Source organism: Salvelinus alpinus, chromosome 2 (genome assembly GCF_045679555.1).
Source record: "Salvelinus alpinus chromosome 2, SLU_Salpinus.1, whole genome shotgun sequence".
In the NCBI taxonomy this organism is placed as follows: Eukaryota; Metazoa; Chordata; class Actinopteri; order Salmoniformes; family Salmonidae; genus Salvelinus; species Salvelinus alpinus.
The window spans coordinates 10,010,958-10,023,809 of record NC_092087.1 but is presented as its reverse complement, the minus strand read 5'-3'; the positions used below and the strand labels follow the sequence as shown (position 1 = coordinate 10,023,809).

The 12,852-nt window shown below is 44.5% G+C and overlaps 1 protein-coding gene and 1 long non-coding RNA gene across 6 annotated transcripts in view; both read left to right on the top strand.

The window, feature by feature from the left end:
• The first annotated feature begins 1,327 nt into the window (after positions 1–1,327).
• Positions 1,328–12,852, top strand: part of tarbp2 (TAR (HIV) RNA binding protein 2) — a 13,606-nt gene continuing 2,081 nt past the window's right edge. Inside the window, exons 1-7 of one of the 4 annotated variants that reach the window (XM_071366256.1) lie at positions 1,328–1,538; positions 2,325–2,398; positions 8,078–8,321; positions 8,582–8,657; positions 11,672–11,786; positions 12,044–12,171; positions 12,413–12,605. In XM_071366256.1, the coding sequence (XP_071222357.1) occupies positions 1,486–1,538; positions 2,325–2,398; positions 8,078–8,321; positions 8,582–8,657; positions 11,672–11,786; positions 12,044–12,171; positions 12,413–12,605 (883 nt within the window). In that variant the 5' untranslated portion in view covers positions 1,328–1,485. Of the gene's footprint in view, positions 1,539–2,324; positions 2,449–8,077; positions 8,322–8,581; positions 8,658–11,668; positions 11,787–12,043; positions 12,172–12,412; positions 12,606–12,852 lie in introns of all 4 variants that reach the window. The other 3 variants (XM_071366246.1, XM_071366273.1, XM_071366264.1) reach the window with 3 other exon arrangements.
• On the top strand, positions 2,455–7,425 carry LOC139553691 (uncharacterized). Of its 2 annotated transcripts, XR_011670707.1 has the most exons (4): positions 2,455–3,078; positions 3,732–3,926; positions 4,047–4,143; positions 4,272–7,425. It is a non-coding gene; the product is annotated as an uncharacterized lncRNA (long non-coding RNA). The 2 variants fall into 2 exon arrangements; XR_011670704.1 differs by having other exon boundaries at positions 2,455–3,926.

Here is a 12,852-nt window from a genome sequence, read left to right as displayed (position 1 = left end):
GAACTGGGTGGAAGCCGCCTTGTGACAGTGACTCCGTTCAGGGAAGGGAACTGGGTGGAAGCCGCCTAGTGATGGCTATTTAACAGTCTGATGGTCGTAAGATTGAAGCTGTTTTTCAGTCTCTCGGTCCCAGCTTTGATGCACCTGTACTGACCTCGCCTTCTTGATAGCCGGGTGAACAGGCCGTGGCTCGGCTGGAGGACAGGCATTGTGCCCGCACCACTCTCTGGAGAGCCATGCGGTTGAGGACGGTGCAGTTGCCGTACCAGGCGGTGATACAGCCCGACAGGATGCTCTCAATGGTGCATCTGTGAGGGTCTTAGGGGCCAAGGGTCTTAGGGGCCAAGCCAAATTTCTTCAGCCTCCTGAGGTTGAAGAGGCGCTGTTGTGCCTTCTTCACTACACTGTTTGTGTGGGTAGGCCATTTCAGATTGTCAGTGATGTGTATGCCGAGGAACTTGAAGCGTTTCACCTTCTCCACTGTGGTCCCGTCCATGTGGATAGCGGCATACTCTCTCTGCTGTCTCCTGAAGACCACGATCAGCTCTTTCGTTTTGTTGATGTTGAGGGAGAGGTTATTTTCCTGGCACCACTCTGCCTGGGCCCTCACCTCCTCCCTGTAGGCTGTCTCGTCGTTGTTGGTAATCAGGTCTACCACTGTTGTGTCGTCTGCAAACTAGATGATTGAGTTGGAGGGCTGAGCACGCACCCTTGTGTTACAAAGTAGAATTTTGAATATCCATAAGAGGATCCAATACATGTTCACCATAATATCAAAATATTATCAGAAAAGAGAGAGAATGAAGAATGAAAGGGTGTGAAAGGGGTTCTCATTAGATTCAACTGACTCAAATCAACCATGAGAAAGACTGATAGATTATGGCTTTGTATTGTGAAACTAAAGTCTAGTGTCATGTGTCTTTTTTTATATGGTGGTTAGTTTGACTAAATTCAAGTTAAAATATATCCTTCCTTTCTTTAGTTCACTCAGTTAGCAAGGATGTATCTCAATCATCATCACTTCCATTCCATGTTGTGGGATGAGGAGGAGGAGTGAGAGCCAAAGTTGAAACCAGGAGCCCCTGAGGCCCCAAAGGACTGGGGCCGCAAAACACTCGTCCTCGGCCTTAAAGTTCATAAAAAAATAAATGTTTTAATCAGTCTGCTGCCCCCTTGAGGTAAATGTAATATGAGTAAAATTGCATTACCCCGAAACGGGACACGCCGTCGTGTAAAACGAGCGAATCGTCAGCTTCTAGCGGACCAATGAACGGTCGAGATTGAAACGATTCCCGGTGCGCATTGACGACGTCATAAAATTCGCCAAACAGTTGCTGTTTTTTGGTGGGACGGGGAGAGCGAGGTGTCTCTTCACATGTCGCTGCCTCCACTGACTTGGAAAATATTAGCTAGCTCATGAAATCAAGTGTCAGTATTTGTTGGGGGGGGATTTGCAATCATTGGCTTCATCTCTGTCGATAGGGAATGAACGACGAGACAACACCGGGCAGTTGCAAGATAAACTCTGGGTGCTCCAGGTAACCGTGTAGCGATGGCTAGCTAGCATATGTAGCTAGCTTGGCGGTCCAGCATCTCACTAGATTAGCTAACTAAATGTCCTCTAAGCACAAATTGTTAGTTATGTAGCAAAGTAAACCGATAGATTAATTTACCATTCAATGTCAAGCATTTTAATAATTGCATTTTGTAGTTCAAGGCGAGGGTATTTTCAATAAACTGTCTGAGTTAGTTAGCTAACTAGCCAGCAGATGCGACCTGTTTGCTTACAGCTGCACTAGGGTCGGACAGCATTCCTGTGTATATTAAGAAACTGCTGAGCCGGTGCGAGCTCGGGAAACGTACCTCAATCCAGAGATGAAAAATACATACTCCGAATTGTCCCATTATACCAACAGTAACATCAATACGATTGAATGAGTGTTAGTTGAAAACAAGCAGTCATTAAATCTTGGTTGGGATAATGGGACAATTCAGGGGTACAGCGGGTTTCTTATCCCTGGATTGAGGTATGTTTTTCTGAGCCATATCTCATGCCGGCTCCAACATGTCTTAATACACGCAAGAATGCTGTTCGACCCTCGTGCAGCTGCAAGTGGGTCGGATCTGTTGGCTAACAAACCTCCCAACTAGCCAACAAGTGTGTCTCTCTACATGCCTGTTAGTCGTGCATCGGCACATGCAAGACTTCCTGTCTGCCTGTCAATCACGTCATGTCATAGTTCCTCGGGAAAGAAACATAACATATCGTCCCTCTGAACTGCTGAATGAGGATTTAATCTCGCTCTCCGTCTTTTTGTCCTCAGTATTGAGCAAATGCTGGCTGTGAACCCCGGCAAGACACCCATCAGTCTGCTACAGGAGTATGGAACGCGGATAGGTAAGGCAGAGATGGTCTAGGAATGCTTCCTCTTCTGTCTCAGAGTCTGGGTAAGGTTTCATTCTGTTCTGTCTTAGCTAGCTACCTACAACTATACCAAATGGACTGGTTTATCATCTGCTTATGTAGTAGAATTAACACACTGCATCAATACAGGTACCTGCTGGTCACTAGTCAAATATATATATTTTATACTGTAGTAGCCATAGAATTAGGAATTTGAGTACTAGAATTGACATGGCCTGTCTTATGATGGGATAAAGGTCAGATATTTTGGTCAGGAAGTTGGTAATAAGATATTGTGTAAAATAATGCATTTAAAGAATTTATCTGTACTCTTTGTTAGCTAGCCAGACAGTTTCAGAGGAATAATTCCATATCTTAATGAACTGAACTGCCAAGATGCCAACATTCATTTTCAAACAATACAGTGAGTCAATAGGCATTTTTCACGCCCCCAAAAGACCACTTCCTTCCACGCCGAGCAGTGTGTGACGATATCCGGTTGTCTGTAGTCTTCTGCGAAATTCAAACATGGGAGTTTACCCAGTCACTGCTCAATTTGCCCAAGTTTGGCATTAGTGATGTGGCTATCGTTCACGAACATTCCCAGACGAAGAGATCTGAACTTCATAAAAAGGATACAAGTTCTTCCACAAAGAATATCTTCAACGATCAAGGTAAGTTAGTACTTGAAGTGACCAGTTGAGATAGATAGCTAGCTAACGATAGCTAAGACGTTACCAAATTGGTTAGTGCTAACATGAGTTAGCTAACGTTACTTAAGATTTGTCAGACTTAGTTAACGTTAATAAGTTAGCTAGCTATTTGGCCAGCCACTGTAATCTATTTCTTTCTCGCTAGCTAGAGCCATCTCAGTAACGTTAAGAGTAGCAATGGTAACTTACTTGCATACATAAATGTAATGTTTGTCACCTAACGTTCTTTCCTGCTCTGTTCTTTTGAATATGCATTGTGACACATGGTAGACCAGGAGGGGGCAGTGGTAGTCTGGGCAAGGTGTCACATGTGAATGAGGAGCTCTAGTCGCTGCAGGTTAGAGAGATGATAGGCAGTTTAATTGCTTAGTGTTGCAGTGGTTACAGTTTACCTGTGTTTTGTTCAAAATAATCAAACTCTATCTGTTCACTGTAGGCATAGTTCCTTTGTTACTGATCTGAAGCTGGATAACAATAACATGTTGTATAGTCCACTTTTATTACAGTTCGTCAGTTATGTTTTTAATGTCAGAAGTGAAGAGAAGCAAACATGACCTTGCTGCTGCAGATGATCAAAAACATTGTATGATGACCCCCCCTACATGTTATTTTAGGTTACATTGCAAGCACCCAAGAAGCCTGTCATCGTCAACGGCTTATCTTGTTCAGCTGAGGGCGTTTTGTGCAATATGGTGGCTCTACTGTTCCAGGCTGCACATTACACCACAATGGGGTTGTAGACTGTGTCAGCACCATTGCCTTGCACATACTGCAGTTGTGGTATTGGCCAAGGACTCTGAGTTTTGAATGTGAGAATTTTTCATATTGTCATAGAGAACCCCCATTTTGCATTTTTGTGAACTCATATTACTGCACATAGTTATAAATTCATCCTGAAACATTAAAAATATATTGATTTTTTTTACCAGGGCATTTGTCCAGAGCCCATGGGATGAAATGGTTCTGAGGAAGCCAAGGACATCAGGCAAGAGTGGCATAAAACCCACTCTTTACCAAGCATTCCCTGTGAGTTAAGCTGTCTTTTAAACAAGTTGGCGTCCCCATTACACTCACAAGTTGCTTTCACTTGTGTTGAAATTGATTGAACTAAAGTTTTACAATCTTGGTATCCTCATCCCTTGTCTGTGTTTCAGGGCCCCTTCCTGACATTACTGTGTCTGCTGGACCAAGTTTGAGGAGCATGTGACCACATCCTGCCATTGCCACGGTGCTGCATGGACTCGAAGAAATTACTCTGGGTGACTCTAGATTTGGTCCAATGCTCCATGGGTCAGTGCTGTCACGTCATTGTCCCCCCCCCAACTGTCACCAGAGATTCTAAAACACCCAGATGCTCCTGTAATCCTCCAGCTCTCAGTAAATTGTAAAGTAAATTGTACAGTAATTTAAACTTTATCCCTACTTGCACTCAGTTTTACCACTTGGAGAGCTTAAAGGTGTCACCAGCATTGTCATCTGCTATTGAGAAGGGCACAGTCGAGCAGTCTGTCTGTCCACTATGGAAGGAAATGAGGAAACCATGTGTGATTGCTAGCCAGTTTAGGGAGGCATGCCAGGTGCGTTGGGAGTCATCTAGCCAGGCCCTAGCCATGAGAATGCTTAAAGGTGAACGGCAAACCGAAGCTATGCGAAGGGGTCTTGAGCTTAAGCCAGAGGTTCTCCAGAACTACTCTGAATGATTTGATGTCTCAGTCAAACGTTGTGGTTTCGTTGTGCACCCAGATGCACCCCATCTCAAGGGGCAAACCATGATGAAAACGTTTATGGCCCTTCTGCAGCGCTGCCCTTCAGGCTAGCAGAGATCAAGTGCCTGATGTTGAGTGTAATTGATGTGAAGCTCATTTCAGTTTGTCAATGGCCAGGCCAAGCTCAAACACAGCCACAAATATCACTAGCAAGTCCAGGGCCAACTGGCTGTAACCGGTTTAGTTTGGTACGACTTCACTACAAGCACTAGAAGTGCCATTACAGTAGAGAGAGTATGGAGAGATGATTCTTTAGTGGCAGAGATGAGAGGAACTGACCTCTTCTACACCTACAGGGATGTTTAGATAACTCATCAACGTTGTATGTAGATGCATTTTTATTTTGAATTAAAGAATTGTTTTGTTCTGTCTTTCCTGTGTGGCTCAGGTGGGAGAGCATGGGGCTCGTAACGCCAGGGTTATGGGTTCGATTCCCACGGGGGAACCAGTACACAAGTATCAAAATGTATGCACTCACTACTGTATGTCGCTCTGGATAAGAGTCTGCTAAATGACTTAATGTAAATGTAATTAACATTGGAGTGAGTTACTGATTTAAATTGTGATTTATTTTATTTTTTATATATATATTTTTATGACTTAACATGTCACATAATAAATGTATTTATTGAATCAAATCTTCAAATAAAGTTCTCTCTTTAACAAACACTACATCCCAAAAACATTCTTATTCATAAACCTATTTATCAGTACATATTCAATATCAAAAATATACCAAATTCGTATCTTGTCTGTGAACAGATCAATAAAAAACAGATGTACACAGGTTTAAAGCTGTTATTTATCATGATCTAATTAATTGAACTAAAATCATTATTTTGTGTGTGCACTGCCGTGCTTGAGCATGTTTTCACACTGGCTGATCACCCTTGAGACCCAGAGGTCCCTGGTAGTTCACCAATAAGCAGCAGTTCTTCCACAGTTGATTGACAGCCTACCAGAGTGAGCGGGATAATCTTATCCCAGATATAGTACTCTCTACTAGCATACTGACGCGCATTGACTTGCTTTCGCTCTTGTCCTTCCACGTTGGCGGAGTTGCTCTCTTCAATGGGGGAATGATGAGCGTTGCCCCCCACATCTGACAGCATCCTCTCTGATGAACCCCTCGTCCTCCATGTATCCATCACCAGGCTCGAGGATTCCAGAGAGACTCGTGATCTCCTGATCAGTGAAAAGTTTGGATGCCTCAACGAGGTGCAATCCCAATCAGGCACATCTCAGATCTGTGCAGTCCAGGTTACCTCTGACCTCTGGACAGTACACCTGGAACTGATCCTATGGCATCTAAATGGGCGCCGAGCCCGAGACAAGATGCAGGTTGTTGGTCCAGGTTATTATAATGCGGATCATTTGAAGGGACACTCACGCCAAAGATGTCCGCCAACACCTTCTCCAGCCCAGCTGCTACTCGACAGCATTACAGAAATAACTTGTCAATGAGTGGCAGCTTTCTGTTGGCTTGGTGTTGCGCTTCCCATTACAGTCTTCTGGGCCTTGGACCAGTAGATTCATACAGGAGGGTTAGAGGGGGCTAATGGACTCCCAGAACATCATGAAGATCTTCTCTGAGTGGAACCGGCTATAGAACCTGAAGTCCTCATTGGCTGCACAGAGGTGTACAAAAAGCTGTTGGACCTGTAGCTCTTGTTCCTTGATTCCACCCAATGCAACATTCAACACATCTATTTATATTGAACAACAAAAAATATAATTATCTAAGTGCAACATGAACAATTTCAACGATTTTACTGAGTTCAGTCAATTAAAATAAATACATTAGGCTTTAATCTATGGATATCACGTTACTGGGCAGGGGCACGGCCATGGGTGGGCCTGGGATTGCATAGGCCCACCCAATTGGGAACCAGGCCCAGCCACTGTGGAGCCAGGCCCAGCCAATCAGAATGAGTTTTTCCCCACAAAAGAGCTTTTATTTAAGACAGAAATGCTCCTCGGTTTCATCAGTTGTCCGGGTGGCTGGTCTCAGACGATCCCGCAGGTGAAGAAGCCGGATGTGGAAGTCCTGGGCCGGTGTGGTTACACGTGGTCTGCAGTTGTGAGGCGGGTTGGACGCACTGCCAAAAGAGGCACTTAAGTTGGAGCGCAGTGTGGGAGAAGAGACATGCAGCCTGGCTAGCCAGTTAGCTTGATGCAGCTAATGTAATACCTGAACTATAGCAACTGTTTGCAGAACTATAACGCTGCACTACAACACATCATCAACCATCTGGAAAACTTAAGTTCACGTTACTCACCAGGGAGAGGAGGGCAGGCTTAGTCATGGGCCACTGCAGTCAGTGCAGAGGGACCAACACTTGTCAATAGCTGCGACATCCACCTCCTGTTCCCGGACATTAGTTCCCAGTCACAAACTTGCTCTATCAAAGGGAGAGACCCAAGAATGCAGGCTTCCTCCCCAGTTGTTCCAGGAGAACCGACAGGGAACGGTCCCCGTCAGATGTTGGCCAGGTTAAAATGCAGGCTATTGACTAAAGGTGCTCCCATGTAAAAAATAAAAATTAATAGTGAAGTCTGGGCCCTCATCTGTTCTAATTGCTGTCACTTAAAGTCTCATCCTTTGGGGAAGTTGTGGAAGCTGAGATGTTTTTGTTCTGACAAAAAAAAAGGGGCACTACAGTAGCATCGAGAGGATTGTGCTGCCATTAAGCTAGCTTGCTAACTCTGCGCTGTTGCTAGCAACCTTAGCATAAACCGCAACAACATTCCATTCCAACAAGTCAATCCACAGCCATACGCTGGCTGAAATCAGTTGCTGATAGGACAGACAGGTTGTAAATGCAACATGTACTGATATTGTATCATATAGCACTCACAGCTTTACAAGAAAACAAAAATGGACATTTATGGTTTGTTTACATATATTTGAGGCTATTTGTACAAAAATGGTATAAAACCCGTATGAATTGTATTTATAATTAGTGCCGTCAAAGTATTCACACCCCTTGATTTTATTCCACATTTTGTTGTTACAGCCTGAATTCAAAATGGCTGCCAATATGGCTGCCATTTTCACCGCATTCTGAAACTGAGGGTTTGACATAATCCCTCTAGTAATTTAATAGGATCTCTATGGTAGTAGCATGGCAGGATCTCCAAGTGTTGCACTCAATAGTGTCTGTGCTGCAACACTACCAATCTTTTTGTTCCAGGTAACACCCCAGTGTACGACCTGCTCAAGGCCGAGGGCCAGGCGCACCAACCCAACTTTACGTTCCGCGTGTCCGTGGGAGAGATCAGCTGCACCGGCCAGGGGCCCAGCAAGAAGGCTGCCAAACACAAGGCAGCAGAGGCCGCCCTGAAGATGATGAAAGGAGGGCTAGGGGGACCAGTGGTGCTGGGAGAAGGATTGGGAGAAGGGTTTGTTGGGGTGGAAGAGCCTTTGGATGGGGACAGGTGAGTGGATTATACAAGTTTGAATCCAGAGAAAATGAGTAGTTGAATGCAGTGATAATTGGCTTCAATGCTTATGTGGCGAGAGTAATGTAGGGAGGCTATCTATTGGAAGCCAGGACGCAAAAACACGAGACAAAGTGCCTCTTATTTTGGTAAAGTTGCAAAACCTCCTTGCCACCCATTTATAATTGTGTTAGATTGTGTGCTCTCGGTCAGTCTGGTGTAAATAAGGTCTTTCCTCTGCTGTTTTCCCTCCCCAGTTCCCCGTCAGAGATGAAGACTTCAGGAAGCGGCACGTCTCAGCAGTCAGAATGCAACCCTGTGGGAGCTCTGCAGGTGAGATGCATCCGGAGTTCATTTTACCGATTTAACTCAGAACTACATTTTTAACCCCTTTCAACTCAATTCAATAAGCTTTATTGCTATTAATGTGTACATATGTACACAGTGCATTCGAAAAGTATTCAGACCCCTTGTTCCACATTGTTACGTTAATTTAATCAATTTTAGAGTAAGACTTAAGTTTTTTCCTCATCAATCTACACTACCCCATAATGACAAAGCGAAAACTGTTTAAAAAAAAAAAAAAAATGTTTTTGCAAATTGAATACAAATGAAAAAACATACCTTATTTACTTACGTATTCAGACCCTTTGCTATGACACTAAAGCATCTCAGGTGCATCCTGTTTCCATTGATCAACCTTGATGTTTCGGCAACTTGATTGGAGTCCATCTGTGGTAAATTCAATTGATTGGACATGATTTGGAAAGGCACACACCTGTCTATATCAGGTCCCACAGTTGACAGTGCATGTTAGAGCAAAAACCAAGCCATGAGGTCGAATGAATTGTCTGTAGAGCTCCGAGACAGGATTGTGTCGAGGCACAGATCTGGGGATGGGTACCAGAAAATGTCCACAGCGTTGAAGGTCATCAAGAACACAGTGTCCTCCATTCTTAAATGGATGAAAATTGGAACTACCGAGCCTCTTCCTAGAGCTGGCTGCCCGGCCAAACTGAGCAATCGGGTTAGAAGGGCCTTGGTCAAGGAGGAGTTTGCCAAAAAGGCACCTAAAGGACTCTCAGACCACGATAAAACCAAGATTGAACTCTTTGGCCTGAATGCCAAGCGTCACGAATGGAGGAAACCTGGCACCATCCTTATGGTGAAGCATTGTGGTGGCAGCATCATGCTGTGGGGATGTTTTTCAGCGGCATGTACTGGGAGACTAGTCAGAATCGATGCAAAGATGAACAGAGCAAAGTACAGATCCTTAATGACAACTTGCTCAGGACCTCAAACTGGGGAAAGGGTTCACTTTCCAACAGAACAACGACCTGAAGCACACAGCAAGACAACGCAGCAGTGGCTTCGGGACAAGTCCTTGAGTGACCCAGCCAGAGCCCAGACTTAAACCCGATCGAACATCTCTTGAGAGACCTGAAAATAGCTGTGCAGCGACGCTCCTCATCCAACCTGACCGGGCTTGAGGGTCTGCAGAGAAAAATGGGAGAAACTCTCCAAATAAAAGTATGAGGTTGTAGCGATTGTACCCAAGAAGACTCAAGGCTGTAATCGCTGCCAAAGGTGCCTCAACAAAGTACTGAGTAAAGCGTCTAAATACTTACAGTACCAGTCAAAAGTTTGGACACCCCTAATCATTCCAGAGTTTTTCTTTATTTACTATTTTCTACATTGTAGATGGTCTTCACATAATAGTGAAGACATCAACTATGAAATGACACATATGGAATAATGTAGTATCCAAAAAAGTGTTAAACAAATAAAAATATATTTTATTTTCTTCAAAGTAGCCATCCTTTGCCTTGATGACAGCTTTGCACACTCTTGGCATTCTCTCAACCAGCTTCATGAGGTAGTCACCTGGAATTCATATCAATTAACAGGTGTGCCTTGTTAATTAATGTAATTTCTGTCCTTAATGTGTTTGAGCCAATCAGTTGTGTTGTGACATGGTAGGGGGGGTATACAGAAGATAGTCCTATTTGGTCTTTTACCAAGTCCATATTATGGCAAGAGCAGCTCAAATAAGCAAAGACAAATGACAGTCAATTACTTTACGACATGAAGGTCAGTCAATATGGAACATTTTAACTTTTTTGTTTTGTTTACTACATGATTCCATATGTTTCATAGTTTGTCTACACTATTATTCTACAATGTAGAAAATAGTAAAAAATAAACCCTGGAATGAGTAGTTGTGTCAACTTTTGACTGGTACTGTATGTAAATGTGATATTTCAGTTTAATTTTTCTACACCTGTTTTGGCTTTGTCATTATGGGATAGTGTGTAGATTGATGAGGGGGGAAAAAACAATTTAATCAATTTTAGAATATGGCTGTGGGAAAGTTAAGGGGTCTGAATACTTTCCAAATACACTGCATGTATAGATCAGGGTTTTCACTCCAACCCTGTTCCTGGAGAGCTACCGTCCTGTAGGTTTTCACTCCAACCCTGTTCCTGGAGAGCTACCGTCCTGTAGGTTTTCACTCCAACCCTGTTCCTGGAGAGCTACCGTCCTGTAGGGTTTCACTCCAACCCTGTTCCTGGAGAGCTACCCTCCTGTAGGTTTTCACTCCAACCCTGTTCCTGGAGAGCTACCCTCCTGTAGGTTTTCACTCCAACCCTGTTCCTGGAGAGCTACCCTCCTGTAGGTTTTCACTCTAATCTAGCAAACCTGATTCTAATAGCTGGTTGATAAACTGATTTAAAAAATTTGTAGAACTTTGTTTGGAGCGTAAACCTACGATGGGAGCTCTCCAGGAACAGGGTTGGAGCGTAAACCTACGATGGGAGCTCTCCAGGAACAGGGTTGGAGCGTAAACCTACGATCGGAGCTCTCCAGGAACAGGGTTGGAGCGTAAACCTACGATGGGAGCTCTCCAGGTATAGGGTTGGAGCGTAAACCTACGATGGGAGCTCTCCAGGAACAGGGTTGGAGCGTAAACCTACGATGGGAGCTCTCCAGGAACAGGGTTGGAGCGTAAACCTACGATGGGAGCTCTCCAGGAACAGGGTTGGAGCGTAAACCTACGATGGGAGCTCTCCAGGAACAGGGTTGGAGCGTAAACCTACGATGGGAGCTCTCCAGGAACAGGGTTGGAGCGTAAACCTACGATGGGAGCTCTCCAGGGACAGGGTTGGAGAGCCCGGCTATAGATGTATACTGTGTCAGTCTCTGAACCGCTTTTCTCAAATCCTCTCTTCTCCCAAACCCTCCGACCTTTACAGAGGATAATGGCGTTAATTGTGAAGCAAAAATGTAACGGTAAATGAATCTCCCACTTTATGGATACATGACTTTGTGTGTTTCACTGAAAGGAGCTGGTGGTTCAGAAAGGCTGGCGCCTGCCAGAGTACACCGTGACCCAGGAGTCGGGTCCTGCCCACCGCAAGGAGTTCACCATGACATGCCGGGTCGAGAGATTCGTTGAAATTGGTAAATCTAACTCTGGTTCTGCCCTTTCAATATGTCATGGATTAGTTTTTTTTTTACATTACACATTAGGTATATCGTATCTCCTTGTGTAGCAACATGATCCAATTGGTCAACTAACCAGGAAGTGAAATCAGGCGTGCTAGTCCTGGAATAGAATCCATGGAGTGGCTGGGGGTACTTTTAGGAGATGTTTGGGAAACTGTTACATGAAGCAATTGTGTGTCTTAGTACTAACACCCAGCCTCTGTGTTCCACAGGCAGCGGCACATCGAAGAAGCTAGCCAAGCGAAACGCAGCAGCTAAGATGTTGTCCAGGATCCACGATGTTCCTGTAGACCTGAGAAGCAGCCACGAGACTGAGCCTGAGGACGACACTTTTATCATGGTGAGACAGCGACCCGTTGATGGCCTTTCTAAGACAATATTGGTGCTGTGCTCGCTTCCTGACAGGTCATCATTGCAAATAAATGTCTGTTCTTAAGACTTTCCTGTATAAATAAATCAAATATTGTTGGTCGCATACACATGTTTAGTAGACATTGCAGGTGTAGCGAAATGCTTGTTAAATGTATGCGAGGTTGCCTGAGCGTCTGACTCATAGTACCATTGTCTCCTCTGGTGGGCAGAACATGGGCAGCAGGGTGGAGGCAGGGAAGTGTAAAGGTCTGGGCTGTACCTGGGACTCTCTGAGGAACTCTGCTGGGGAGAAGATTCTGCAGCTGAGGAGCCACCCTCTGGGCATGCCCAGCTCTGACTTCTGCTCTCTGCTACACGACCTCTCAGAGGAGCAGCGCTTTGACATTAGCTACCTCGACATAGGTAAATAATATCCCCCTCATCACTGGGGCCAATTCACATATAGATTCCTGTTTTTAAAGTGTCTGAGGTAGGAGGGTTTATCTACGATCACATCTCTGTCTATATATTTTTCCTTGTGATCAAAAATGCTACTGGGCTCCTGAAAGGACTGATATACTTGACTCTGTAAACAATCATCTTGGCTAAAGCCCCACACATATAAACAATCCATGAAGCCCAACAGATACAGAATAGTCCCACGGCGAAG